The sequence below is a fragment of the Papilio xuthus genome, unplaced genomic scaffold, assembly GCF_000836235.2.
Source record: "Papilio xuthus unplaced genomic scaffold, Pxut_1.1 DF826961.1, whole genome shotgun sequence".
Classification (NCBI taxonomy): domain Eukaryota; kingdom Metazoa; phylum Arthropoda; class Insecta; order Lepidoptera; family Papilionidae; genus Papilio; species Papilio xuthus.
In genome coordinates this window covers 641108-667466 of record NW_013531688.1, presented here as the reverse complement: position 1 = coordinate 667466, position 26359 = coordinate 641108, and the positions used below count along the sequence as shown (strand labels likewise).

Here is a 26359-nt window from a genome sequence, read left to right as displayed (position 1 = left end):
AAATGGATGGAATGGATATTACTAATAGTAAATTTCATTACAATTAACTCAATAACTTAAATGATTGCGGATCTTAAGGCATTAACTCTATGGTAGCTGGTGCGAAGACTCTAAAACTAAACTTAACTTTCATGTGATTGATGCGAAGGCCTCAAAGATTTGAATTAAATCTTATCGATCGATCGAAAATCGATCTTAAAACGCAAAAGAGCAATCGGCTACCTTTTATCGCAAAATAGTAAAGTGACCGGTGCTCATGCTTACGAATATCTGCAGTAAATTAAAAAGTTGCAGAGGCCTTGCTTTTGTTACTAAGCATACGAGAGTATATACAGAGAAGGACATTTCCTGTTAAATCTAATCAGCCAGCATCGTCCGTTTTTTTAGCGGGGTAAACAAAGGAAAAGGACTAGAATTGGCTTTCGGCATTTTTAATTGTTTTTTTAACACCGGAACAAGTTTTCTCTTATTATTTTTTGTAGTAAGAAGTATAACGTGTAAGTGCATATAGTACAGGAGCTAATTGTAAATTAAATTCAAGAACATGAAGTAAAGTTGCTGCAAAACGTGAGTTTCACCTGTAATGCCACTTATATTGACAGTGATACATATTGCTATCTCTATTTTGTGAAAGAGAATGAAAGGGATGAAACTATTAAAACAAGTGTCACTGCAGTGGTGTTAAGGGGTGAGAATATTTATGTTCATATACATCGCTAGAGTAAAATATCAATAAGATTACTTAAATAAACTTTTTAACTGACTCGTTTAAAGTAAAAAGTCAATTTCAGCCTTTAATTATTATCAATTAGTCATAAAGTACAGTTTATTAGTATCTAGCAATGGATTCAGTTTTGTTAGTTCAAAAATTTCCGCCGTAAGTAATCCTTCCAGACGTTGTGTGAGTCATACGTAGGCAACTCGACGGCTCGGTGGGCCCGATCCATTCGACAAACATTCGTTTCGTTTCGCGCAGTGTCGCTCGATACGCCATGTAGACTGGCGAGTAAAGCAGTTTACGGATTTAGGTTATAAAATATTTAATGTTATGGCGGCCGGTTTCGTTGGTTCCACGAAAAATTTTCCTTTTTCATTCGATGTTGACATTGAAGAAGAAGAACCTGGACGTAGTACTCCACATCTCAGCAAGCGCATAGGTTAGTTCCTGTTTGTTTACTTTAATACGAGTTTTCAGCGATCCTCATAAACATTTGACGCAGGATTAATTAAAATTTTGTTTTATAACGAAATATCTATAACCCTAATTATCTATTTTTACGTTTACTTTATTCTGAATAATAAAGGCATGTGACAGTATTTCGATGACTACAACTTCGCAAAATCACCTCCGATAAATTGGATGAAAGAAATTCAATGGGTAAAAACCATAATCAACTCTTTTGTTTTTTTTCCTGTTTACTTAGCGTATTTGTGGCTTCAACATTTAATTATTTCCATATTTGTTAATAACCATACCGATGTTATTTGTTAAAATTCTTACTTATTGCAATATGTACCATATCGACGTTTTGGGAAAATATATAGCGTAAAACTCCTCGTAACTAGATAACTAAAATCCTACGTATGTGGTAATAGACAGGAATATAGTAGAAAATTAACAACACCAGGTATCTGAGATACTGGACGATTTCGAATTTCTATAATACTTACTTAGGTACATCTTTCTGAATGAAAATATGTATATTATAGTAGATACCTATAAGACATATCTACGCATATTGGCACCACGATGCTAAAGAACCTATATGTAAATTAAACATCTTTCAATACATAAAAAACCTTTTGTTTTTATCATGTTACACCTTTATACTATTAGTTTGTTATAGAATAACACGTAGGTGATTCGTATCAATTTCGTGTTACAAAAATTGTATTAAAAACATGTTGATGTACGTAAACATGATACGTATTCAATTTCTTATAATCAAAATGTACTCATAAATATCGTTTGAGCTCCAATGACGAAATCTAAAACGCCTCAATTTACTGCAATTAGAAGCTTCCTCGCATTCATTATCTGTTTATGTTACGTTACCATTGTACTCGTTGGAAACAGGAACTTGATACTTTTTATGAAAGAATGAATCTTAGGGCTGCCAATTTTTCATTAAACGTAAACTCGAAGACTGAGACTAAAAGCCACCAGTCACAAAGTCTTGTTTCTTAACTCCTTGGCCGATGATGAAAAAAGCCAGATATAAAGTAAATGATATCTTAACCAACTGCCCAAATATACAACCACCACCACGAACAACTGACTTCCATTTATTGCCATCTTGGTTTACCTCTTTTTTGCCTCTTCCATATTCATACATCTATGCATACAAGCAATTAGTTTCGGCTGCTTTTAATACCACAATTCTTGAGTATTTCTTCGATCTGCATGTTATAAGTTCCTCTGGCCAACACTATTAATCTCTTAATCAAAATCAAATATATCCAAAGTGACAACCCTAATTTTAACTCGAAGTTATTTCTTCCGTTGTTGATCGCAATAGATAGAACGAAGTTAGTCAATGAGGCGGCCAGTAACAAGGCTGCGCCATCATTCGATATAACTTAGATAACGATTACGCTGTCAGATACCCGGTATCAAGAAATTTGAAGTAGATATTTGTGTCGTCACTCAGATAACCGCATATTTTATGGACACGTGTGAATAGATGAACCACAAGCATCCTAATGTCAGTGTTCAGTTATAAATGTACAGTCGAACTCTACAATTAAGACGTAGATGTGGGTAACATTTTTTAACTCGGATAAACTGTACAGCGGGGTTGGACAAAGTGCATTCGCTTCGAAGCGATTCCACAGCGATCTTCAAGATTGTATGGAACTGAAGCGCGACAATCACGTGACTTATCGAAAGTTATTGCCTTTGTCACGAAGCGCGTTTTTGTAAGAGAAGGGGGCAAACGAGAAGCGGGAACACCGAGGTGATCAAATGCACTTTGTCTAACCCTTCAGTTCTCAGTTTTGCTTATACACGTAAATTTTTACTGCACAATTTAGTTTCGCGGACTTTAGAATAGTCAGCGAATGTTGGTTGTGTATATTCTATCATAGTAGTATTATATATTTTTCCATGTCACAATAGGCGTTTGCCTTGACCTAGCATTGTTCACTGCGCTTGAAGCTTACAAAAGAAAATAAAAAGAAAAAAATATACTATTTTAAGGATTTAATTATGAATATTGGCCTCATATTTTTATTTTTATACGTATAACAAAAGGTGAATATTTTTATGTATTAAGACAATACTAGCTGTCACCCGCGACTCCGTCCGCGTGTTTGTCTAAAAAATAAAAATTTAGGGGTAGACTACCCATATATTTAGGGGGATGAAAAATAGATGTTGGCCGATTCACAGACCTACTCAACACGATCACAAAATATCATGAGAATCGGTCAAGCCGTTTCGGAGTAGTATGGGAAAGAAAATTGTGACTCGAGAATTTTATATATAAGATTAGTTAGAATCATTTGTCGCGAATAGCGTGCTTTTGTTACAAAGTCAAGTGTCAGAATGATTAGTGAGGGGACATAAACGTTTACATTTTTTAAGGCTAGTGTTGTGCCAGTACACCGGCACAGTGTCGGATTTTCTTCCTAACAGTATATAGGGTTGTATAATGTAATTATGTTTGTTCTATTGTGACATCCTGTAGTCTGAATGATTAAACCGTTTTACCATTCGATACGTATTTTTAATCGAAGACAGCTAAGTAATTTATTATTTAAAATATTCAATTTAAATAGTGTTTGCTTTATATAAAGTGCCTAAATATCTTTGGTGCTATACTAAAAGTGCTAAATATTTACACTAATATTTATATCTGGCTAGGTCGTTATCACAAGCCGTGTATAATGCGCGCTAATCTGCGCCAATAGCTACGGTGACACTGTTTTTAGTTGTCATGAGGACAAATGACACGATAAGTCAAAAACGAATATAAGAAAATGTGATGATTTAAAAACAAATCATTATAAACAGCAACTAAGAATCTCTTCAATCACGTCAACTGGAATTGTGAACAACGTTGTTGGGTACATTATTACTAAGTCTTTGTTATGTATTATATTGATGTATATACATTATGTAGTCGTTAGTTGTTCCAAATAAAAAAAAAAACTGGCATACCTATATCTCCGAAGACATGGTCTTGCAAACAAGAGCCTCTAAAATGTTTGAATATTACTTTATTAATACGGACTATAATTAGGTAGAAGCTAAGCTACTAATAGCGTTTAGTAGTGTGTTTTGAAACAATAAGTCGTACCGAATCTATTAAGTAGCCTCATGATACCTCAGGAAAAGTGGGCGACAGGCGGGATCATTATTTCTCATTATATTAATATCTGTCCGTATGTCTATAACTGTACTCGCTCCAATTCCTATATAAAATGACAGGTTAATTATGATAAATGGTTGACTATGCCATCTTGTATTAATTCTTGTCCTAAGCGACAAATGAATTAATTGTCAATGTTTAAATTCATAAACTGATATATAAACACGGTTAAACACTCACGTATATTCGTCCGGTGGCGGCACCGACTAGTTTCGAGACCATCGGAGGCCCTTCATCAGGATGAGTGGTACTGGTATTATTTCGCGGACGCGGCCCGTCGCTCACTCGAGTGAGCCCACTCATCCTGATGAAGGGCCCCCGATGGGGTCGAAACTAGTCGGTGCCGCCACCGGACGAATATACGTGAGTTTTTAGCCGTGTTTATATATCAGTTTAGTATAATGTCTCACGAAAGTTTGAATAGTCTAAATTCATGTTTTATCTTTGCTCTTATGTAACACTAGCTTTTTTGCCAGCGACTTCGTCTGCGTAGAATAACAAAGATGATGAAAAGTATATCATGTTTTATTCGATTCTTCAACAAACGTCCATCCATCCGTCTAAACTATCGCATCTATAATTTTAGGTAAGAGTAAGAAGTAAGATTTTTAACCTGAATAATGAATTAATACAAGGTTAATCTAAAAGCCATATTTGTAAAATTTTGTCGTATCTTATGTTTGACAAGTTAGCTGAGTTCTGAGATGAAGAAAAAAGCAGATTAACCATGCGCGTAGTCCTTAAATTATGCAGCGAGTTTCATACGTTTGAATCCTAATTAACACTGGGCACTTACATAAAAATAAGATGCTTTTTCTTCATTTTAAAAGACAAATCCATGTTATTCTAATTTTATATACACCGATGTCCGTAACGGATGAATCACTGACGTGACTGTGATTGTACGAAACACAAAAGCATTCCGTGTAGTGTTGTGCCGGCGCCAGCGCGCTTCTAAACTGTTCAGTCTGTGTCCAAACATTACACCAATAGGTCTTCAAAGTTGACAGTAAATTATACAATAGTTCTGCTACAGTGTGAAAAAAATTTACAAGCGCGAATCCTTTTTGACAGCTGTTTTGGCGGGAACGACTGAGCGAGGTGTAAATGCGAGTCCCCTCATGCGTTTAGAAATTTAATTTTGTGTTTCTTATCCGATATATATTTTTTTATTTAGGGTAAGTTTAAACAATGTTTGTAAGTATCAAAAACGGTAAATCGGTTGATTTGTTTGTTCGTAATTTTACGTAATACAATATCTCGGAAAAAACGAGTTAAAAATTCTCTTTTTTTTTTCGTATGTTTGTATGCAGTTGTAATATGCAGCAGTGTTACAAAGATTGAAGAGAAATATTTATTTTTGAATAAATTTCCCAATTATCATATGCGTGGAAATGTAAAGTTTTGTTAAAATAAAATAGACTTAACAACAGTGGGATTAAGTTCAAATTACGTTGACACATGTGATGAAGAATTTTCATTTGCGAGCAGCGCAACAACTATATTTACTCTGGCGTCCCGCGAACGCTCCGCTCGAGAAAACGCAAGTAGCTTTTCAGTCGTCAAGGTCGGCCATTTTGTGGCCGAGTTGAGGCAATTTATTGTTGTATTGTGATAACAAAATCACGTGCTATAACGTGGTTGAAATCAAATTGTGATCATTTAATACCAATAATTTTTATTCGATATTCAACAAGATAACAAGAGCAAATACAAACTTCTTCTACCTATTATTATTCCTTGTATTTTAGTACTACAAGTATACATATTATTTATTTTAATTTTAAAGTACATTTTGAAATAAAGCATACCGTTTTACTATTCGTATTCGTTTTTATAGGGCGCAGATTGTCAAAATAATCACCGGCACTCGTGTGCAGAGGCACTTGTAATAAACTCAAGACATGCCACATATAAACAAGTGCAGTAAGCACTAATTTATATCAATACTAGCTGTCGCCCGCGGCTCCGTCCGCGCGGGATTAAAAATAGATGTTGGCCGATTCTCAGACCTACTCAATATGCTCACTAAATTTCATGAGAATCGGTTAAGCCGTTACGGAGGAGTATGGGAACGAAAATTGTGAGACGAGAATTTTATATATAAGATATCGAAATTATTGCGCAGTTTTGCCAAATTCGTATCGTGTGGGTGTCCACAGGCATATTTTATAAATACACTTCTGCGTAAATAACTGCAAGTCATTTTAATTCTTTCTGATGCAAATTTTGTTACACTGCTGTGGATTTCCACTGTTTAAATACATGTGCAAAGATAACATGTCTATCCCGAGGTTCAGGCTAAGCGCTATCTGCGCTCGGCCACCTCAAGCCCGGTGAAGCTGTAAATGCCTCTTCAAGGCAAACAGTGACAAATCAGTCACCAAAAAAAAAACATGTCTTTCAATGAAAACACAAAGTGTCGGAATCAATACATGATCTGGCATATCTCAATGTCTAATTCACATTACGTTTAAACTGCTAGTTATTTTAAACTTATTTAGATGCACGACGCGCTATTTTAAACGCGGATTCATTTGACACAGGTGATTTGGCATTAATCGGAGCACTACAGGCGCCTTAGGGCTCCGTTACCGTACTCTCAAATTGGCACCGCTGAAGTACTATAAATAGCACACAAAGTAATGGCTTAGCGAGTTAATTATTATATGAAAAAATGTTTGTCTATTTATAACGATTTGCGCATTTGTTTGTGCGGGGAAGCATCTCTCTCGAACATTTAATGTTATTGAACTTTGAAGAGTTTTTTGTATGTTATTCACCTTAATTTTAAAATAGATCCTTGTAAAATAAGAATCATGACAAAAGATTTTTGTTTGCATGTTGTGGTGAATGAAGATCTAGATTATAAAACGGCTTTCAGCATAACCTTCGCTGATAGTGCTCGGGTATATTTAATCTCCATGTTTGCGTAGTTGAATGTACGTTATTATATTTTTCCTAACTATATCTGTTGGACCAGTATATTAATATACACCGTTATCTTATCAAGAATCTATTTTTATTTACCTAGCGTTGTACATAAACGCATTCGCCCACGTTAACCCACGTTGTTTCCGATGCTCTGTTGTTTTCATAAATTGTAGAAGCATTACGACTTTAACTACGAAATGAGTAAGGGATGTTTTAAAAATTAGTTACCAAATCCAATATATCGGTAAAACATGCGTTTAAACGGTAATTAGTTGAATTAACATTTTTGAGTCGTTAGTTTAACCCGCATTTACTTTAGTGCGCAATTAATTAATTTTAAATCAATTTGCTGCATGCAAAGTGTTGTAAACGACAATTTGCTATGTAAACTCCTTTGTTAAGTCACCAACGTTGATATTCCTATCACTATCGATAGTTATCTGACTTTATCAGACAAAATACATTTACAATGATAATATTATAAATCAATGCAATTTTATTTGAACACGTTACTAGAGGGGACTCGCATTTCTGTAACCACTGTAACGTCAAACTCGTTCTTGCTATAAAATAACTAAGAATGTCTTCTCTTAATGTTTAGTCTGTGCGTATTCACAGGTGATAAATTTTACATATCATTTGTGATGAAGTGAAATTTAAATGTAGTTAGTAAATCAAAATGTCCATACGAGGTGTTCAAGATGGTTCAAGATCGCCGAGAATCGTTACAGATTCATTCTTTGATGATGAAGGTGAGTTTGATTTTTTTAACGTGGGACAAAATCATCGTTTAAAACATATTGTTTAGCGATTTCAGGTGGCCGCTCGCTCGTTTGCCACCTTATGATATAAAAAACAATATATTGTTATCTCCGTTTTGTCACGAATGACAGGGATGGCGATATGTTTTATGCAGATTTTGGTCTCATAAACCATTAGTTAGTCATTTAATATTACAAAGATAAACACGTTTGAGTACACGTGTTTTGACTAGAAATGATTGTGCCAATCCGAACCTAGTGATTAAAATATTTGTTTATCATTTAACTCGTTCCATTGGTGGAACATCCATAAAAATATTTTATCCCAATTCGAGTTTGATAATAAGAGAGAAATGGATTTTGTATGTCTTTCGAAAGTGGAAATCCGCATTACAAACTGCAACTAGCGATCGCCTTCGCGAATTCATCAGCGCGGAATTAAAGTAGCCTATAATATTCCCGTGTACATCAGCTAGCTCCACGTCTAAGTCCCGTCAAAATTGGTTCAGCTGCTCCGGAGATTACTTGGAACAAACGCGGCCTTGCGGACCGGACCACATACTTACTCCGCTGCCGCAGCGACCCAAAGAGGGTCTTGGCCTCCGACACAAGACATCGCCAAAGTTGTCTTGCGCCTTCTCCTGCCAGTCCGACGACGACATATAGGCAACAATTTTAAGAATTGGTTTCTTGTTGTTCGCTTCGCAAATAAATAATGTGTACGAAAAATATATATTTTTTTATAGGCACTCTGAGTTTATTATTATATATAGGTAAACAAAATTTAATATTGCCAGGAGTAATGAAATTGCGAATTCCCCTCGCTGAACTAGACGGGCTCCCCTCGGCCTTGTCCGCGGCCAGACGGGTTTGCCCCCACTTACCTACCTGATGTACCGTCTCAACTCTCATATTCTGATCAATACCATGAATAAACGAGACATATGTTGTTTACTACTCGTGTAATGTGTTTGGAATTTTATGTACGTGCCCTGGGTTTACCATATCTGATTTATGAAAGAATATAAGAGGGATTTTGTTTTTAACAGTCAGTTTAGTGATTGACATTGAAAATTCATGTCTACAAACGTAGTTAAGATACTTTAGTAAAAGAAAAATAGAATTAGATGGAACAAAACTGTGTTCGGCCTGAAGTTTACTCACAATTATACCGTTATATTTTCTAAATAATGAGAAAAAAAAACCACAAAAAACTCCTTCGAGCCGGATTTGAACCAGCGACCTATGGATGTCTTGTGGCGATACCTCTACAGTCCACCGCTCTACCAACTGAGCTATCGAAGGTGTGGGCGATGATGCGAAATTATAAACAATATTCCACATCCACTGTGAATGAGTTAATATTGCATCACGAATGGAAATTTTTCCTTATGTACTTAGTTAACGACCATTGTTTTTTAGTAAATAGTAGATTTAATATGCAGTATAATTAAGTAAATATTCTTTCATGGAAAAATATATGCGTCTGGGGTAGACAGTGGTAGAAAAATTATTTTCACTTTTTGATCAAAAACTGGTGTTGAGCAGGCCTGATACTTGTTTTAAAATATCAAGAAGAGTGTACTAAGTGCAAATTGTAGGGTGACCAATTACAACATTTTATATCGAGACTTTTCCATTTACTTTTTATTTATATGTCCAAAAGGCGATGGAAATATGTTAACAATCCAGACAGAAAATATGTATAACATAGTCCAACTCCATTGTATACTCGTTGCCAAGTTTGGCATTGATTTAATCCATAACATTCTGCATGCAATCGCATTACTATGTATGTTACTATTTTATATACTCGTTGCTATTTACCTACTATCTATAAGTTAATACTATTTATTGTGGGTTTTCACTAATACCTTTTAACAGAAAAGATCCATAACGCATGGAATGTTTCAATTAAACTGTTGTCTATAAATGTAATAGTAGGCAGAGAATTGTTAACCGAATCGAGTGGCCATTGTGGGGCAAAACAGCGTCCGACGACGCAAAAATTATCGGGTGTGTCAGTCGATTGCCCGGTTCGGTGCGCGTTCGACGGCGACGCGACGCTGAGTGACGCATCGCTACGTGTATCATGTCGTGGCATTCGCATTCCATATTCAAATTATAACTTTTTAATTAATATTTTTTTTTATCTCTCATCGTTCACAAGTTGACAAGTGTATTTTTAATTAGTGTACGAGTAATATATGTTTTTTTAATTTACATTTTCTACCTAAAGGAAATCTGAATGTTATTATGAAAGAAGTGTCTAAGTTTTTTAAACAAGTTATAAAATTAAGTAATTGAGTAATTTTTAACTGCATGTTTGGCGTACGTGGCATAGATAATAAGTACCTAGTTTATTTCGTTGTAGCCCGTGTCTCTCAGATTCATTATTATTCTAAGGTTAGAATATTGTTTACATTTGGTACTGTGATCGCTTAGACGAACTTATGCGTTATAATGGTAATAGTTTTACGTATAACAGATTATTTCTTGTGATTCATAAAAATTAAAATTCTTTTGTCACATGAGACTTTTGATTTTTTATATTGATTTTTCACTAAATTAAATACAACTTTAATTTATAATTTTTTTCATCAATGTAAGCAATAATTTTGACATTTTAGAATATTATGAAAGGCAAGGCAATAAAAACTAATGTACCTATTTGCTATTATTTTTTTTTTATTAAGGCGAAAGTAAATTTAGCCTATCATAGTTACGTCATTGTGGCGTTGTTTGCATGACCTGTGAGGTCTGACCTCTTATCGCCACACGCGAGTTCGTCTGCGCCACTGTTGACATATACTAGTTGTAACCTACGGATATATCCATATAATTCAATAAATTAAATGTTAATACTTAAAATAATCCTAACCTATAACCTCGCATAAATAATATTAATAACACATAACCTGTAAAATGCAAAAAGAATTTTTTGAAATACTTTGGATAATTACTGAGATTATCGCGATAAACATACAAACTATTTTTAGGGTTCCGTACCTCATAGGTAAAAAACGGAACCCTTATAGGATCACTTTGTTGTCCGTCCGTCTGTCTGTCAAGACCCTTTTTCCTCAAAAACGCGTGAAGGTATCAAGCTGGAATTTATTCTTTATAGTATAGACTGGCCATAACAGAGCATTTCTTCGTTTCTTATAGATTAGAATATTCAGTTAGTTGCTAATATATAATGTAAATCTGATTCAAGGCACGTAACCTGAGGGCATTAAGGACTCGCTTTTCAATGCTTTAAGAATAATTAACTACTCTCCTTACAACATAAATGAATATAACATTTTCAATCTAAGCAACCTTAAGTACTAAAATGTTAAGTTATTAAATCTCTTTGTTAATTTATTATGAAACTAAATGTCGCCCGAAACACCGTTCGCGCGGCATTAAAAAAAAAATAATTCCAGCTTGATACCTTCACGCGTTTTTAAGAAAAAGGGTCTTGACAGACAGACGGACGGACAACAAAGTGACTCTATAAGGGTTCTGTTTTTTCCCTATGAGATACGTAACCTAAAAACGTAATAAGTAGCCTGTTTTCTTCAAGACTATTTTCTACATCCATACCAAATTTCATCGTGATTCGTAAATCATTCTGGATACTTTTAACCATCCATCCATTCATCTAAACATTCACATTTCTAATATTAATTAGATGGATATGATATTTTAATTATTATAAAGGTTGATGTGTGAAATTATTATGTTATGTTTTAATAACGATTATTTTTATACATCCATTGAATCATGTTAGTTTACATTTATCACACGAATGTTTATAATTATAAGACGTTTTTATAACATTCAGATAACCTTAGAGAGGACAATTGTTTTAAAATAATAAGTTTATTCTGTAGTACTGTTGTCAAGTGATGTATTCAAACAGTTAAGTGGTACAGATTAAAAATGATGTACAGTTTTGACAAGGATCTGTGGCATGTAAGGTCTCGGGTGCAGTCAGAAACACAGGAACCTGAACCGACACAACGTATGTTTTATTGCAATTTGATTTAATTTGTTTATTAATTTTTTTCGCATTTACGAAAGGCAATATCGCCGAATATGTCTATAACTGTGTTAGAGCCCGCTTTAACATCTTCGCACGAACTGGCTTGGCTCGCCCGGTGAAATACCACGACCACACAGAAGACAGGCGTCAAGTGGAAGCAATTCCGCGTTTCATCTGATGATTACTTATAAGGAAAGGATGGGAAGTGGAAGTGGACTTTCCGGATGAGAGGATGCGTGGAAAGGTGAAAAAAAATTTCTTTCTCTGCATACTGTCCTCCGTCGATTAAAGGTAGGTACACATAAGCTATTGCGTATGTCTATGGGGAACGGTCACTTCGCTATTTTAGGGATTTCAGGTGGCCGCTCGGTCGTTTGTCACCTTATGATATAAAAAAAACATAATATTAATAACAGCGATATCTATTGAAATTTGTGTCAAAGTTAAATTAAACGTGTACTAAATGTACTGTTAATATGATAAGCTGCTCCCGATGCATGACCTTGTGTCAGTACTACGCGAGGCGTGCTTGGCGTACCCATTGTCTATTAAGTCACTGGAGGTCACCGTCATAGATATTATTCCAAACAAATAACTATCGTAAGTTCGGATCGACTCAGAACGAAAGCGAAGTGGAACCAACGCGAAATATAAACAGAAGATAGAACTCTCAACTAAAGGGGTCACTGGAACAAACCAAATCTGTAAAGTTCTTATCATTTGGTTCAGTTTCGTAGCAGTGTGCTAGGTTTACAAAGGCAATTAAGTTACAAGCAACCAGTGCTACTTGACGTTCTCGTATCCAGGAGATAAATATATGTCTATCGAGATTTTCATTTGAGCTACAATACATATAAATTGCACAAAATATTTCTCTATTTCAATTACAAAATAGAATGTGCAGACAGGACAGACTTTATCAGAGTTCTATCGATCTGGGGGGGATCCACACCCCCTTTTTAAGCCCCCATTCGTCGAGAGTCCTTGGGGCTAGAACTTGTTTTTATTATACGTACTGTCCCTCTGCAACAAACGTGGGAAAGAGTAATCAATGATAGCTACTTAGAGATGCGAATTTTTAGAGTTTCTAAGTATTTAATCGAAGAAGGAATTATATCGTCATATACAATATGCGTATGTCATTGTCCAAATACGTTTGGTCAGTTCAATTCTTTTTAAACTCTACAGTAAACCAGTTTGATACGTGTTAGCGAATGAGTGTTTCGACAAAACTTATTCTGATCGATCTCTTGGCACTGTGTACATTCCTGTAGACGTAAGATATGTTTATATTATGATAAACAATTTAATTGTATGTCGGTTGCAGGCAGCGAGAGTCCGACGAGCGCGGTGGGGGCGGAGGCCCCGCGGGAGCTTCCCAATGAGCTGTCGGCGCCCTACGAGGTCCCGCAGTTCCCTATTGAACAAATCGAGAAAAAACTACTTATACAACGACAGCTTAATGTAAAGTAAGTAAAAAAAATACTAATTAAATTGAAAGTTTATAAAGAAAACATTTTCAAACATTTTTTTTCGTTGGGTGTGACGTCGTTATGATATACCAATGTATTTTATGTGATATGAATGAAAATAAAACGAGCGCCCTACATGTGAGTGAAGTAAGTCGCCGGTATTATTAGTGTCAAGTAATTGGATTAACCTTGAAGCGACAGTAACCCTTACTGCGGGGGATGCTCGGGTCCGTTCCGAGTGTGATTGCATTTCGGTACGCAGCTCGCGTCGCGACGGCTGTATGACGCGTTGACTTTTGTCTCTGACTGAATTAAAAATACGTCTGTCATATTTTTGGCGGGAAGTGATACTTTACATTTTTCTATTTAAAATCTGCTAAAATGTGTGTGATTAGTTAACTTTCCTTTTTATTATGTTTGGGAGTAAAGTTGAGTGTAAGCGATGGACTTCGACAAGGAATTATAGGTATTTTATTTCTACTATTTAACAATATGTTTGAGGCTTATGAGGAATATTTTTAACTTATTCATTTTACTTTTTGTTTAGATATTTATATTAATTCCTATTTCGCAATGTCCAAGTAAGTCCTGAATAATCTACTTGGAACTTATTTATCAAATGAAGTCGTCGTTGCGTTTCACAATCTTCAAATAAGCCGTTTAGCGCAAACTATTTTGACGGAAAGTGTTATTAATTTATTTATTAGTTAGTTATCCAGCTGTTTACTAAGACATAGTGAAACAGGTCGTAAGTGTAATTAAATTTCAACTGTTTCTACTTGATTTCATTTTCTTATTTTTGTAACAAGCTTCGACATTGTTTAGTCTACAGTCGTGAGTTCTGCGCTTTGTATCTCTTGCGTTTCGATATGTGCCAATGTCCTACGTTGAAGACGAATTCCAAATTGCACTATAAAACATCGTTTTGTTGTAGTTAAATCGATTTTATTGTTTCATAAGATAAAGCTGATTATCGTATACATATAATTAATATTAGTAAACTATTTAAGATCTTTGTTATAAAGATGACATTATTTTTGTAATTCGTCATTGTATACTCATAGGTTCATAACATCAGGCGGACTCGGCATGGTGTTAAATAATAGCCAGCCGCGACTTAATCCCCACAAATTGACACACGAAGCCGTACAGCTGATGCTGACTCGTGTATGCCAATAATTATATAAAAAAAAAACAAATTAAAACGCCTCGTATTTGCTGTTCTGAGTTTAAATGTCATGGATTGCCAGACAGATAAAACAAATGACAGGTCGAGTGGGCCATTAGTGCAGCATCTAATGCTGGGGAATCAACCGCTGTTATTAGACTTTTATACTCAACCCAAAATTGTGCTCTGTAGTAAATCGCGCGAAGTTAAGAGTGGCCAAAACATCTGAAAACAGTAATATCGCCAATCTATTGGTATTACACGTAGCATTGTCAATATTAACACGTCCAATGCCACCGACTCTCCTGTCTGTTCGAGTTTATGGCGAAAATATGGTAGTGTCCAGGAATAGTGGTACAATGTGAGAGGTGTATCGGATTGCAACCTCTAATTCTGCGAGCTATCGCCCACGCGTGGTCACGGTATCAATGGCCGAGAATGCAACGCCTACGTCACGGTAGATTAGGAATTGCTTAGTTAGATTATGTAGAAATTTATCATACTGTGGTAGCCATAATGTTCAATTCAGTTATTGATCCTGTTAGAATATTCGAGTGAAGTAGAAGTAATATTTCTGTGTCGTCTGTATAAATTGAAAACAGTAGCACGGCATCCAAAGTGTTAAAATCCCTTGTAACAAAACAATATTTACAATATTATTTAATTGAGCACTATTCGGGACTACATTTCGTTGTTAAACTTCCCGCGCGATTCTTTTCTCTTTTACTTATCTTTTTTTTTTAATTAAAAAGGCAAAGGTTTGTGGACAGTATGCCACGTCTTTGGCAGAATGTCAAATTCTGCCCTCAACGTCGTCAACTAGTTGAGTACATATTCGTCCTTTATGTATAGCTCTTTAAATTAAACAATTGATAAGGAAGAATTAATCCTGTCGAAAAAAAAGCTTGTTAACAAAGCTTATGACTCAAAGCAAACAATAATTGTTTGCGATTCAAGTGTTAAGGCGAAGTTACAAAACAAATAATTAGTCACATTTGTTGATTTACTCGCGTACCGTTCTGATTAACTACGTCGTAGTTTGATTAATGTCCCTTACAAAATTATATTTATATTTACTCAATTTAAGAATTCCAGAATGAATTCGTGCATTTCAAGTAATTTTTAATAGTCTTTTAGTAGTCCATATCTCACAATTCCGTTTACGTCTTGTTACTTTAGGGCAGCGGAATGCGGTCAGTCGGTGCGCTCGTTTGCGGGCAGCGAGGCAGGCGCGCTGGAGGAGGCCGCGCGGCTGCGTTTGGCCGACGAGGACGAACTCGACGTTGTATTACCACACTTCCAGCGTGTCGCCATCAGCGGGGAGGATACATCAGGGGTAAAGATCAACCCCATCACCTAACCCATAATATATTTACCACACTTTTGCATATATGAACTAAACCGTCACCACAATACTTATAAAAATAATAGGAACGAAATCAAGCAAAGCATATGAATTATAAAAAGGGTTGGTCATAATTCAAGAAAACTGCGTGATATTAAATGTTTACACTTTACGCGACCTAAACTTAAGGTCATGAACATTCACTCAAGCAAGCGCATACATTAACAGTTCATTACACTTTGATTTCTCTTAGTTACGTCGAGCGCGTCTTTCGCAGGTACCGCTGGAGGATCTTCAGCAAGCCTCCTCGTATCTGGTACAGGCGTTGGAGATCCGCAAACGGTACATGGAGATGTCGCAGCAGAGTTACGCCACCATCACCGCGCGTTTCGTGCGCAGTATGGACGCTGACGCTCCCGCTAACCATACACCCAGTACTAAAGTACCGAGGAGTCATATTGCTGGTGAGACTACCATCCATCACCACACAAAACACAATATTACCAATTCTTTAGGACCTTTTACAATTACTACAACAACCAAACAATTTCAGTGGTCATCTTGAAAAGGCTAAAGTCAAGATTTGAAGGGTGTGGTTGACGTCCTCGGGATAATTTCCTTGTGTTAATTCATTCGTTTCTAGTAAGCAGTTTACCAACTACAACTTTCCTTTACACAGACCACATAGTGCACCCGCCGTTCAGGGACAAGGATCCGTGGGAGTGCCCGATGCCGGCGGCCAAGGGGTACAGCATCAGGTCGGATGACGGCGTGTTCAACCTGTACCGAGCGCGCCAGGGGGAGGTACAGGGGGAAGGGGACGGGTCAGGGGAGGAGCGAGTGCCCTACGAGTATGTGACACTCAGCCAGTACATACAGGATATGAACACTATGTGTAATATGATTGCTGATGGACCACTGTGAGTAAACTTCTGTACAGTATTAATTTTTTAGCGATTCACTAAAGAGGGTCTGTCTTTCTCACCTCCTAGTCGATTTTTTTTTTAATTCATTTCTTAAGTATGTGTTGTCATTTGTTTTAAATGTATAATAAAATTTAATATTTTAGTATAATATACTATCCATGTGTTGTAACATTTGAGCGTTGGTGGCTTAGGGATGACTTGACTTGCAATCTGCAGGTCTTGGGTTCGAATCCCACTTTGGTAGATGTGTTTTTTCATAGAAATTCACAAATATGTGTGAAGTCAATCCACATTGGATATGCGTGGTTGACTATGGCTAGTCACTCCAGTATAGTGTAGCCTCTAAACCCCTGGAAGGCGACGTAAAGTGAGCTGATGATGATGTTCTTGTTTGCAGCAAGTCGTTCTGCTACCGTCGTCTGAGTTACTTATCGTCAAAGTTCCAGCTGCACGTGTTGCTCAATGAGTTACGCGAACTTGCCTCGCAGAAAGCTGTGCCGCACAGAGACTTCTACAATATCAGGTAACACACGACATACGACATACATAAGGGTGTGTTCACATTTAGCGAATACTTTGTAAGTCGCACGCGTACATTCGCTAAATGTGGACGCACCCTTATACGAGAGACAAACACAAAACATCTTACTCATATTATAAATGCGAAAATTTTCATGGATGGATGTTTGTTTGAAGGTATCTCCAAAACGGTTTAACGGATCTTGATGAAATTTTGCACAGATGAAGAACATAGTCTGGAAGAACACATAGGATACTTATTAAGTTTGATTTTTAGTATAAAGTTTATTTGATACAGTATAAATTATTAGCTTATGTCTTAGTTTAAATATATTGATTATTTATATAAGTAAATAGCTAATTAGTTAAAACTATATTTTTTCCGCGCGGACGAAGTCGCGGGCGACAGCTAGGCGCTATATACATATATTTGACACAAGAAATTGCGCGGTAGTAATCTTGATGTATTGTAATTGACTAGGAAAATATAAAAAATGCGTAAATTTTTGCTTCGGATTTCGAATAATTAAGTTATTCAAAACGATTCTTTTTTATAAATTTGCAGAAAAGTGGACACGCACATCCACGCCGCGTCCTGCATGAACCAGAAACATCTGTTGCGTTTCATTAAGAAGACGCTCAAGAATCATGCTGATGAGGTAATACATCAATTTTATCACCAATTAACACATTGAATGCCACTGGTAATTTCGATGTACCTACATTTATTCGAGTTTCCTACGGTGAAGGAAAACATCGTGATGCTGCACATATCTGAGAAGAAATTCAAAGATATGTGTGAAGTCAACTCGCACTGGGCCAGTGTTGACTATGGCCTAGTTACGCCTAACTCAGGATAGGCTCAGAACCCCTCAGACTTATAGGAAACTCGCCGGGAGAGTGTCGCAGTCAACGTGTTATATTTGAAACTATTAATTTGCTATATTTTTGTGACCAGGTGGTAACACTCCACAAGGGTACACCGATGACACTGAAGGCGGTGTTCCAAAGCATGAACCTCAGCACATACGACCTCACTGTCGACATGCTTGATGTTCACGCGGTCAGTATATTTAACACTATTGATTTCCCGCGACTTTGTCAGCGTAGAATTAAAAAAATAGCCTATAACATGCCCACTTACATCAGCTATCTTCCAGTCCAAGTCCCGTCAAAATAGGTACAGCCGTTTCGAAGATTATCAGGAACAAACGCAGACATACGGACAGACTACAGACAGAAAAAAAAATAGTTTTTTGTTTCAGTATTATAGATTTTTTCTTAGCTGATAAGGTCGAGGGAAACTGGTATAAAAGTAGCTAATATTATAAATTATTAAAAAAAATTACCAGAAACATAATGTAATTTCACAGTTTTAATTCATTGAACCCATATACCCATACTAAGATTAAGCAAATACAATGAAAACCCAGCTTTACGACTAGTTTTATCGACCAGGATCGCAACACGTTCCACCGCTTCGACAAGTTCAATGCTAAATACAACCCGATCGGTGAGAGCAGACTGCGCGAGGTCTTCCTCAAGACTGACAACTATATGAACGGGAAATACTTCGCAAGGATCATCAAAGTAAGTCTGAGCAATGCGATAAAAAAAAAGTTATTTTCCTTCCTGCACCCCTCTTAAGGTTTATAGCGTGATGATAAATAGCCTATAACCTTCTTTAATAATTGAACTTTCAAATACATATAGTTCAAGTAAGACAAAAGTCAAGTGTCAGAAGCTTTCAAAAGAAAGCGCGCCATTCTCGCCAAATGATTCTAACTAATAATGTGTGAATAGGAAGTGGCATCAGACTTGGAGGAGAGCAAGTACCAGAACGCGGAGCTGCGGCTGAGCATCTACGGCAAGAGCGCGGGCGAGTGGGCGAAGCTGGCGCGCTGGGCCATACAGTACCACGTTCACTCTAACAACGTGCGCTGGCTCATACAGATACCGCGACTCTAGTCAGTATTACCTCTCTTATACCTTCCTTTTTTATTTTACAGCTTTTCCAACTTCTAAATAACGTATCACAGATTAAAAAAAAATAGACAAACCAAGGCAGGTACTATGGTCTGAACGTAAAGAAATTTTATTCTTATCTTTTATTAGCTGTCGCTCGCGACACCGACCGTGCGGAATTAAAAAAAAAACTATTGGTTACAGCGTAATGTTATATAGCTTAAAGCCTTCCTCTATAAATGGACTATTTAACAAAAAAAGAATTTTCCAAATCGGACCAGTAGTTCCTGAGATTAGCGTTTAGACAAACAAACAAACTTTTCCGCTTTATAATATTAGTATACATATATAAGAAATAGTGATTTATTGAAAACATTTCTTTTTTTGACTCAAATTCGAACGAAATATATTTCGTTTAATTTCTTTCATATCATCTTTTAAAAAGCCACCCTCAGTATAGTTTCATTGGACACTAAAAATAGAATAAATATGAGAAATCCAGACTAAGGGACACCTAAGTAATACAAGGCAATCAATAAGTATATTAATAATAACCTAAATTTAAGTGTCTTATCTGGCGTTACATACAAAAGTATTATATAGTTTTTGATGATTTTTCTTTTTACTTTGTGAATAAAACCAATGTTTCTTTGTGCAGTGACATCTTCAAATCGAACAAGATAATGAACAACTTCCAGGAGTTCCTCAGCAACATCTTCCAGCCGCTGTTCGAGGTCACCAACGACCCCAACAGTAATATTGAACTGCACAAGTTCCTTACCGTAAGTTACTCTAGAAACTCAAAAAATTCCACTATTTGAAAACTTTAAATTAATAAATCTTTCTACTACAAGTATCGCGGCAATTAAATAAATTTCGTTGGTTAAGGGCCCCAATTAGCTATTTAAGGGCCCTAATAACCTAGTTTAGGGCCTTAATCTGACAATTGATGTGTTTTAGCATGTGGTGGGCTTCGACAGCGTAGACGATGAATCCAAGCCGGAGAACCCGATGTTAGACGCTGAGGTGAAGGTGCCCGGCCAATGGGATGACGAGGAGAATCCGCCATACGCGTACTATCTCTACTACATGTACGCCAACATCACCGTGCTCAACCACTTCCGCAAGTCAGTGCTACATATAATTAAAAACTAAAGTTTGCACATGAAAGTACTTATGTTTAAGAACTAGCTTCTGTCCGCGACTTCGTAATCGCATAAAAAAGCCTATAATATGCTCGCGTGCATCATCTAGCTGCCCGTCCAAGTCCCATGAAAATCTGTTCAGTCGTTCCGTACATTTTTTTTATTTTTTTAAATTGGTTTTTCGTTATCAAAATGCGAATTTCATGTATAGATTAAGATAATTACATATGGTTCTGTCGAATTCTTAATGAGTTATGTTGGTACACGGCATAGTTATTCCACTACGATTAGTGTGAACGAACCATTTAGAAATGATATTTGTCTTTGTTGCAGGGAGCAAGGTCTTAACACGTTTGTGCTGCGTCCCCACTGCGGTGAAGCAGGACCTGTGCAACATCTCGTCTGCGGATTCATGCTCGCTGAGAACATCTCTCATGGATTACTGCTTAGAAAGGTTAACTGTATTTGACAATAAAATTATTAATTTCATATTTGTTCCTTTGTGTTTTATCTGGCTCGAAGGACCAAATTGTTTTTGCCATACGTCTATCTCTTTCTATCTTAAGTAGTTCTAAATGGTGTTGTTTCAGGTGCCCGTGCTGCAGTACCTGTACTATTTAGCACAGATCTCCATCGCGATGTCTCCTCTCAGTAACAACTCGTTGTTCCTCAACTACCACCGCAATCCGCTGCCGGAGTTCCTCGCGCGAGGACTCTGCATCACTCTCAGCACTGATGATCCGCTGCAGTTCCACTTCACCAAGGTATATCTATCTAATATTATAAATTTGAAAGTTTGTATGTATGTATATATGGCTGGGATAGATGAATGTTAGAAGGTATCAACATAACGGTTCAACGGATCTTGATGCTATATGACACAGATGGACATAGTCTGGAAGAACACATAGGTTACTTACTATGTTTTTTTTTTAATACCGCACAGACGGAGCCGCGAGAGACACCTAGTGCTTAGTAAGGTTTAAATTGAATTTCATCGTACATGTGGCCCCCTCTATATCATTTTTAATTAATCCCCTCTTTTGATTTTGTCCGATTTATGTAGTTATGTACTGGCTTCAAATGTTGTTTGGTGTACAGGAACCGCTGATGGAAGAGTACAGCATCGCGGCGCAGGTTTGGAAACTCAGCTCCTGCGACATGTGCGAACTGGCGCGTAACTCCGTGCTCATGTCAGGGTTCCCGCACGAGGTAACATTTTCTATACCTTAATATCGTATGATAGTAACTAGTCGATTTACTTTAGCCCCTTCGTATACAAGTCAACGTAAATCATCGAAACTATTTCTCGGTTCCATCGCGAGAATCGCGTTGAATCGCCGACGATAGTCTTCTAATCGTTAAGTACAGGCATAGCGACTACAAGTCAGTTGAGTTGCTCCGCCATTTTGTAAATCACAGCAACTTTTCACACGACGATCTTGACAAATATATTGCAAGCGACTGGCGAACTGGCGACGTTATATTGCGTAAGTCGCTTAGCGATTAAAATCGCCGAGTTTTAAAAATATAAGTTGCTTTGTGTACAAAGGGCCTAAGGCCCCTAATAAGTTCATAAGGGAGAATTGTTTATAATTCATAATTACTCTAAAATGATTACTAAATAATTGATAAATAGATGAAGCAGTATTGGTTGGGACCTAACTACATGAAGGAGGGAGTGGCCGGCAACGATATCACGCGCACCAACGTACCCGATATCCGTATCTCCTTCCGATATGAGACATTGCTCGACGAACTCACCAACATATTCAAGGTACGTCTGTACACATGCAACATGTCACATAACATTAATATAACCCACACTTGTAAATTAGAGGGGGTAGGCAGTGATTACAGACCTTTAGTATTATCCTAGTGCAGTGGTTCCCAAACTTATTTTATCTACTGCCCACTTTGAGAATAAATATTTTTAGTGCCCCCATATTAGAGTTTAAGCAATCTTTTAATTCATATTAGTTGACGTTTACAAGTTGTTGTTGAGAGTCGAGAGCTCATGCAGTCGTTGTCTAAGAGGCCTCCTAGCTAAATAAAATTACAAATCACCCCCCAGACCCCTACATAACGCCCCCATTTTCTTTCTGGATCTCTTACCGCTCCCCTTGAGACCTGCAGCGCCCACAAGGGGGCGTTATCGCACACTTTGGTAAAGACTGTTCTAGTGCATTTCTCTTACCATATACACCTAACAAATCGTAATACAAAATTGTTTTATGATGAAAAGTGTCAAAAAATGATAAAATTAGACAAAATATCACTATACTTAATTTCTTTGTGTAAAGGAATAAAGATCTACAATTGTTTAAAAACGCTTAAAAGTGTATTGTGTGTTTCCTTGCCTGTGTTTTGGTGTGCTTTGGAGTGTGCTAATCGCCTCTATTTTGCATTAAACATTTTAAATAACCAACTTGAAAAATTCAGAAGAAAGGTTACAACAGATGATAAATCTAACCACGGGTTTTTGAGACTAAGATTTCCGTTTGAGACGTATTGTTATCTCTGTTTTGTCCAAATTAATAGCAGGGATGATGATATATTTTACAAAGAAATTGTGGTCTCAGAAACCCACGGTTAGTACTTTACATAATATATACCTACATTTCAGGAAGGAATGTCCGCTCGTCGATAGATCGTCGAGAACAAATCACCGGCGCGATCACTTTATTATTTACACGTATCATAGACAAATCCATATAAAATGGCCACGTTTCAACATTGTACACTACGAAAAAATAATACTTCAGTTATTCCTTGAAACATAAATTAATTTTTTAACACACAAAATACATTTCATTGTAAAAAACTTAAAATGAATTTCCCGCCAAAATGACAATGACAGTGACACTTCATTTACTTTTTTTTCTGTTAATAAACACATCCGATTGTTTTTCTGCCAACTTGTTGGAATTTTAAAGAACAATTGTATACAAAAACACCTACATATTATAATCATTAAAAAATATTAGTTTTATTCTTTTAACTTGTAAAACTGATAGGCATTTTAGAAGAATATAACCTAACTTAATTTGGATCGTGGTCAAGCATTTGCTTATTCTATAAAAAAAAACATTGCCGAGTTATATGGAGTTTGTCTTTTAGGTTAAGTAACCCTGTTTAAAACTATAGGGCTTTTATATGGTGCCCCAATATGCTTACGTTAGGAGATTAATACTTATAATGTGATAATTAGAGCGCGATAGGACACTAAGCTTGCAAAGTGCCATTTCATTTGTTTTGTGTTGACTTCCATTGGCAAAAACCTGTATAAATATATTGTTATCTCTTACTTTCCTTTACTTCCCAGTACAGAATGAGAGAGTAGACAATATTTTGTTTTGTACAGTTTGAGCTGTGGAAACCAAAGGTTTCGGTTTTGAGGTTATCTGTCTTCCCGCTTTTCGTGTTGTAAAAATATTTATATAACTCGATATTCACAACAATTTTTTACTTTGCATTTTCTATATAAATAAGAATATTATATATTATATATTAAATAAGAATATATATATTAATAATTTCTATTAATTAATTTAATATTAATTTTTTAATAAATTAAGGGATTATGTGTTTTGTGATGCCTTTGTCTGTAACTATATTTAAAAATAAAACTAAACCTGTTTTATTTGTTTTGAAATCACTAATTTTACTACTCTATGACAATAGTATCCAGGCCTTAAATAAAAAAAAAATTTTAAAGCACTTGTACGGTTAAAATTATTTATACCTAATTTAAATTATAATTTGCGGATGCTGTATCGTTAAATGGTTAGTAGTACCTTAATAGTCTCGTCAAATATACACTAAGGGAAGCCATTAGTGTCCATTTAGCAACTCTGGTAGTTCGAGATCTTTGTGGTTAAGTTTAATTTAAGCTATTGAGGCGTGTTTATTTCTGGTTGTAACACTGTACTGCTTTTGTTCCACGTTAATATGTTGGATGTAATGTTTGTTTTTGTGAGGTTTTTTTTTCACTATATTTGTAAGGTTGTGTATATTTTAACGATTTTAAAAGTATGTTACATCTAAATTTTTTTATGACAATATAATTGTTACTTGGAAATCATTTTATTGATTTTTTTTATGATATGGCAACCTTATAAGTGGGCATTTTATGTGTTAATTTAATATTGGGTTTATCATAAAACTTGTATATGTTTTTTAGCATAAAAATCATACCTTTTTAATATCTGATATGATTTTTAAATGATTGCATTATTTATGTACTTAATTCTATTAATATTCGGCTTTCAAAATACTTTCATTGTTGTTTACCAAGGAATTATACACTTACTTATGAAATATACCAATATATATCAAAATTAATGTTATCATGTTGCTGGAAATAAAAGTTTACTAAATTAAAAATGATTTTTTTACTACTGACAATACTAACAAATGTCAACTACCAATACCTACACAAAAAAAACACAAAATTCTACTGAATCTATAGTTTGTTTGTGTGATTTAAATTTATTTTTTTACTCTGTGTATTAAAATGTTTTCTTTTTCTGTATGTTAGATAAAGCGGTGTGCAACGCCCTTTTCAGCTGAAGGTACCGCGTTTACCCCTGTTTAGTCTGTGGCATAATTTAGTCTATGTTATTCATGACTTGAAGAAAATCATTCTTTGTCTATGATTAACAAATTTAAATCCACTGACGTCGTTGTAAATAATATTTGCACGTGAAATCTTATTCTCATCATTTCACACCCAGAATCATTTAAAGAGAAGTAAAAGAGTTTCTTTAGTGTAAATTAAATGATAACCTACACTAAGGAATTATTTAAGTAAACAACTCAGAGTTTGTCAGTTAAACTTTAAGGTTATTCATTAACTATATTCCTACTAAATATCATATTTTGGAGTATATAATTTTATGTTATTTAACATATAAATATCGGTAATGGAACATTTCTTTGTGACGAAATACATTCTATGTTATATGTTTGTTGGGTTTATGTATTTTTATCAATTTTGTGTTATGTCCTTCCAAAAAGCTTATATAAGGAGGAAATAAGAAGTTAACATTGACGTAAGTATTCTAGTGTTACTCCTGCATAAAAAGACGATGTTGCCATATCAAAAAACAAATACTTAAATTCGGGAAAGATTAAAATTAATGGCAATTTTAAACTTAATAATAAATAGTAAAAGCAAACAATTACTGCTGCTTTGGAATTTTAAAGATAGAAATACGTCTTTCTAACAATTTAAATAAAGCATAAATATATGCTGGATTTTAATCTTAGCTTATATTTACAGTCTCGCCTCTCAGTCCGCCAGTTTTTAAATGGCCCAGCGCCCTCGACGCCGCCGCCCAGCATTAGAGCACCAATCGTTAGCATCAAACGACCTTCACTTGTCTGAAACGTTACCTAAAAAGCGTAGAAATATAAAAATATTATCTAATAAAAATATAATGATGTTATTTCCTTTCTATTTTAAAAATTTGTATCTTAAAGTAAATTTGATGGTTTACTATGTTTTTAAAAATACGAACCTTAAAGAAATTTAAATAAATACTTTGTACATCGATGTGTTTTTTTTATAAAAATATAAGCTATTTAACCGAATAAGAGTATTTTATTTCTTCTCCACCTTAACAGTAATCGATTTACATTTATTGAAAACAGACGAAAACAGTACAGTAAGAATTATTTGAAACTAGCTGTCGCTCCTGCCTCCATCCGAGCGGAATG

The 26359-nt window shown here is 35.6% G+C and overlaps 1 protein-coding gene and 1 non-coding gene across 10 annotated transcripts; one reads left to right on the top strand and one right to left on the bottom strand.

Annotated features, from left to right (window-relative positions):
• The first annotated feature begins 953 nt into the window (after window positions 1–953).
• Window positions 954–26099, top strand: LOC106120031 (AMP deaminase 2). 9 transcript variants are annotated; one of them, XM_013315201.1, is made up of 18 exons: window positions 954–1157; window positions 13426–13567; window positions 15918–16074; window positions 16337–16547; window positions 16763–17003; window positions 17407–17532; window positions 18094–18187; window positions 18487–18591; window positions 18987–19118; window positions 19332–19495; window positions 20152–20275; window positions 20454–20620; window positions 20972–21092; window positions 21229–21402; window positions 21740–21850; window positions 22278–22415; window positions 25179–25212; window positions 25923–26078. In XM_013315201.1, exons 1-18 carry the CDS (start codon window positions 1049–1051, stop codon window positions 25985–25987), a joined length of 2415 nt encoding a protein of 804 aa, XP_013170655.1. In that variant the 5' UTR covers window positions 954–1048; the 3' UTR covers window positions 25988–26078. The 9 variants fall into 9 exon arrangements, with proteins under 9 accessions (XP_013170655.1, XP_013170654.1, XP_013170663.1 ...); XM_013315208.1 differs by lacking the exons at window positions 954–1157; window positions 25179–25212 and adding exons at window positions 5308–5382; window positions 7926–8059 and having other exon boundaries at window positions 25923–26098; XM_013315206.1 differs by lacking the exons at window positions 954–1157; window positions 25179–25212 and adding exons at window positions 5323–5382; window positions 7909–8059 and having other exon boundaries at window positions 25923–26098.
• TRNAY-GUA (transfer RNA tyrosine (anticodon GUA)) lies at window positions 9284–9373 on the bottom strand. The gene is given in 2 exon segments: window positions 9284–9319; window positions 9337–9373. It is a non-coding gene; the product is annotated as a tRNA-Tyr (tRNA).
• Window positions 26100–26359: the final 260 nt, after the last annotated feature.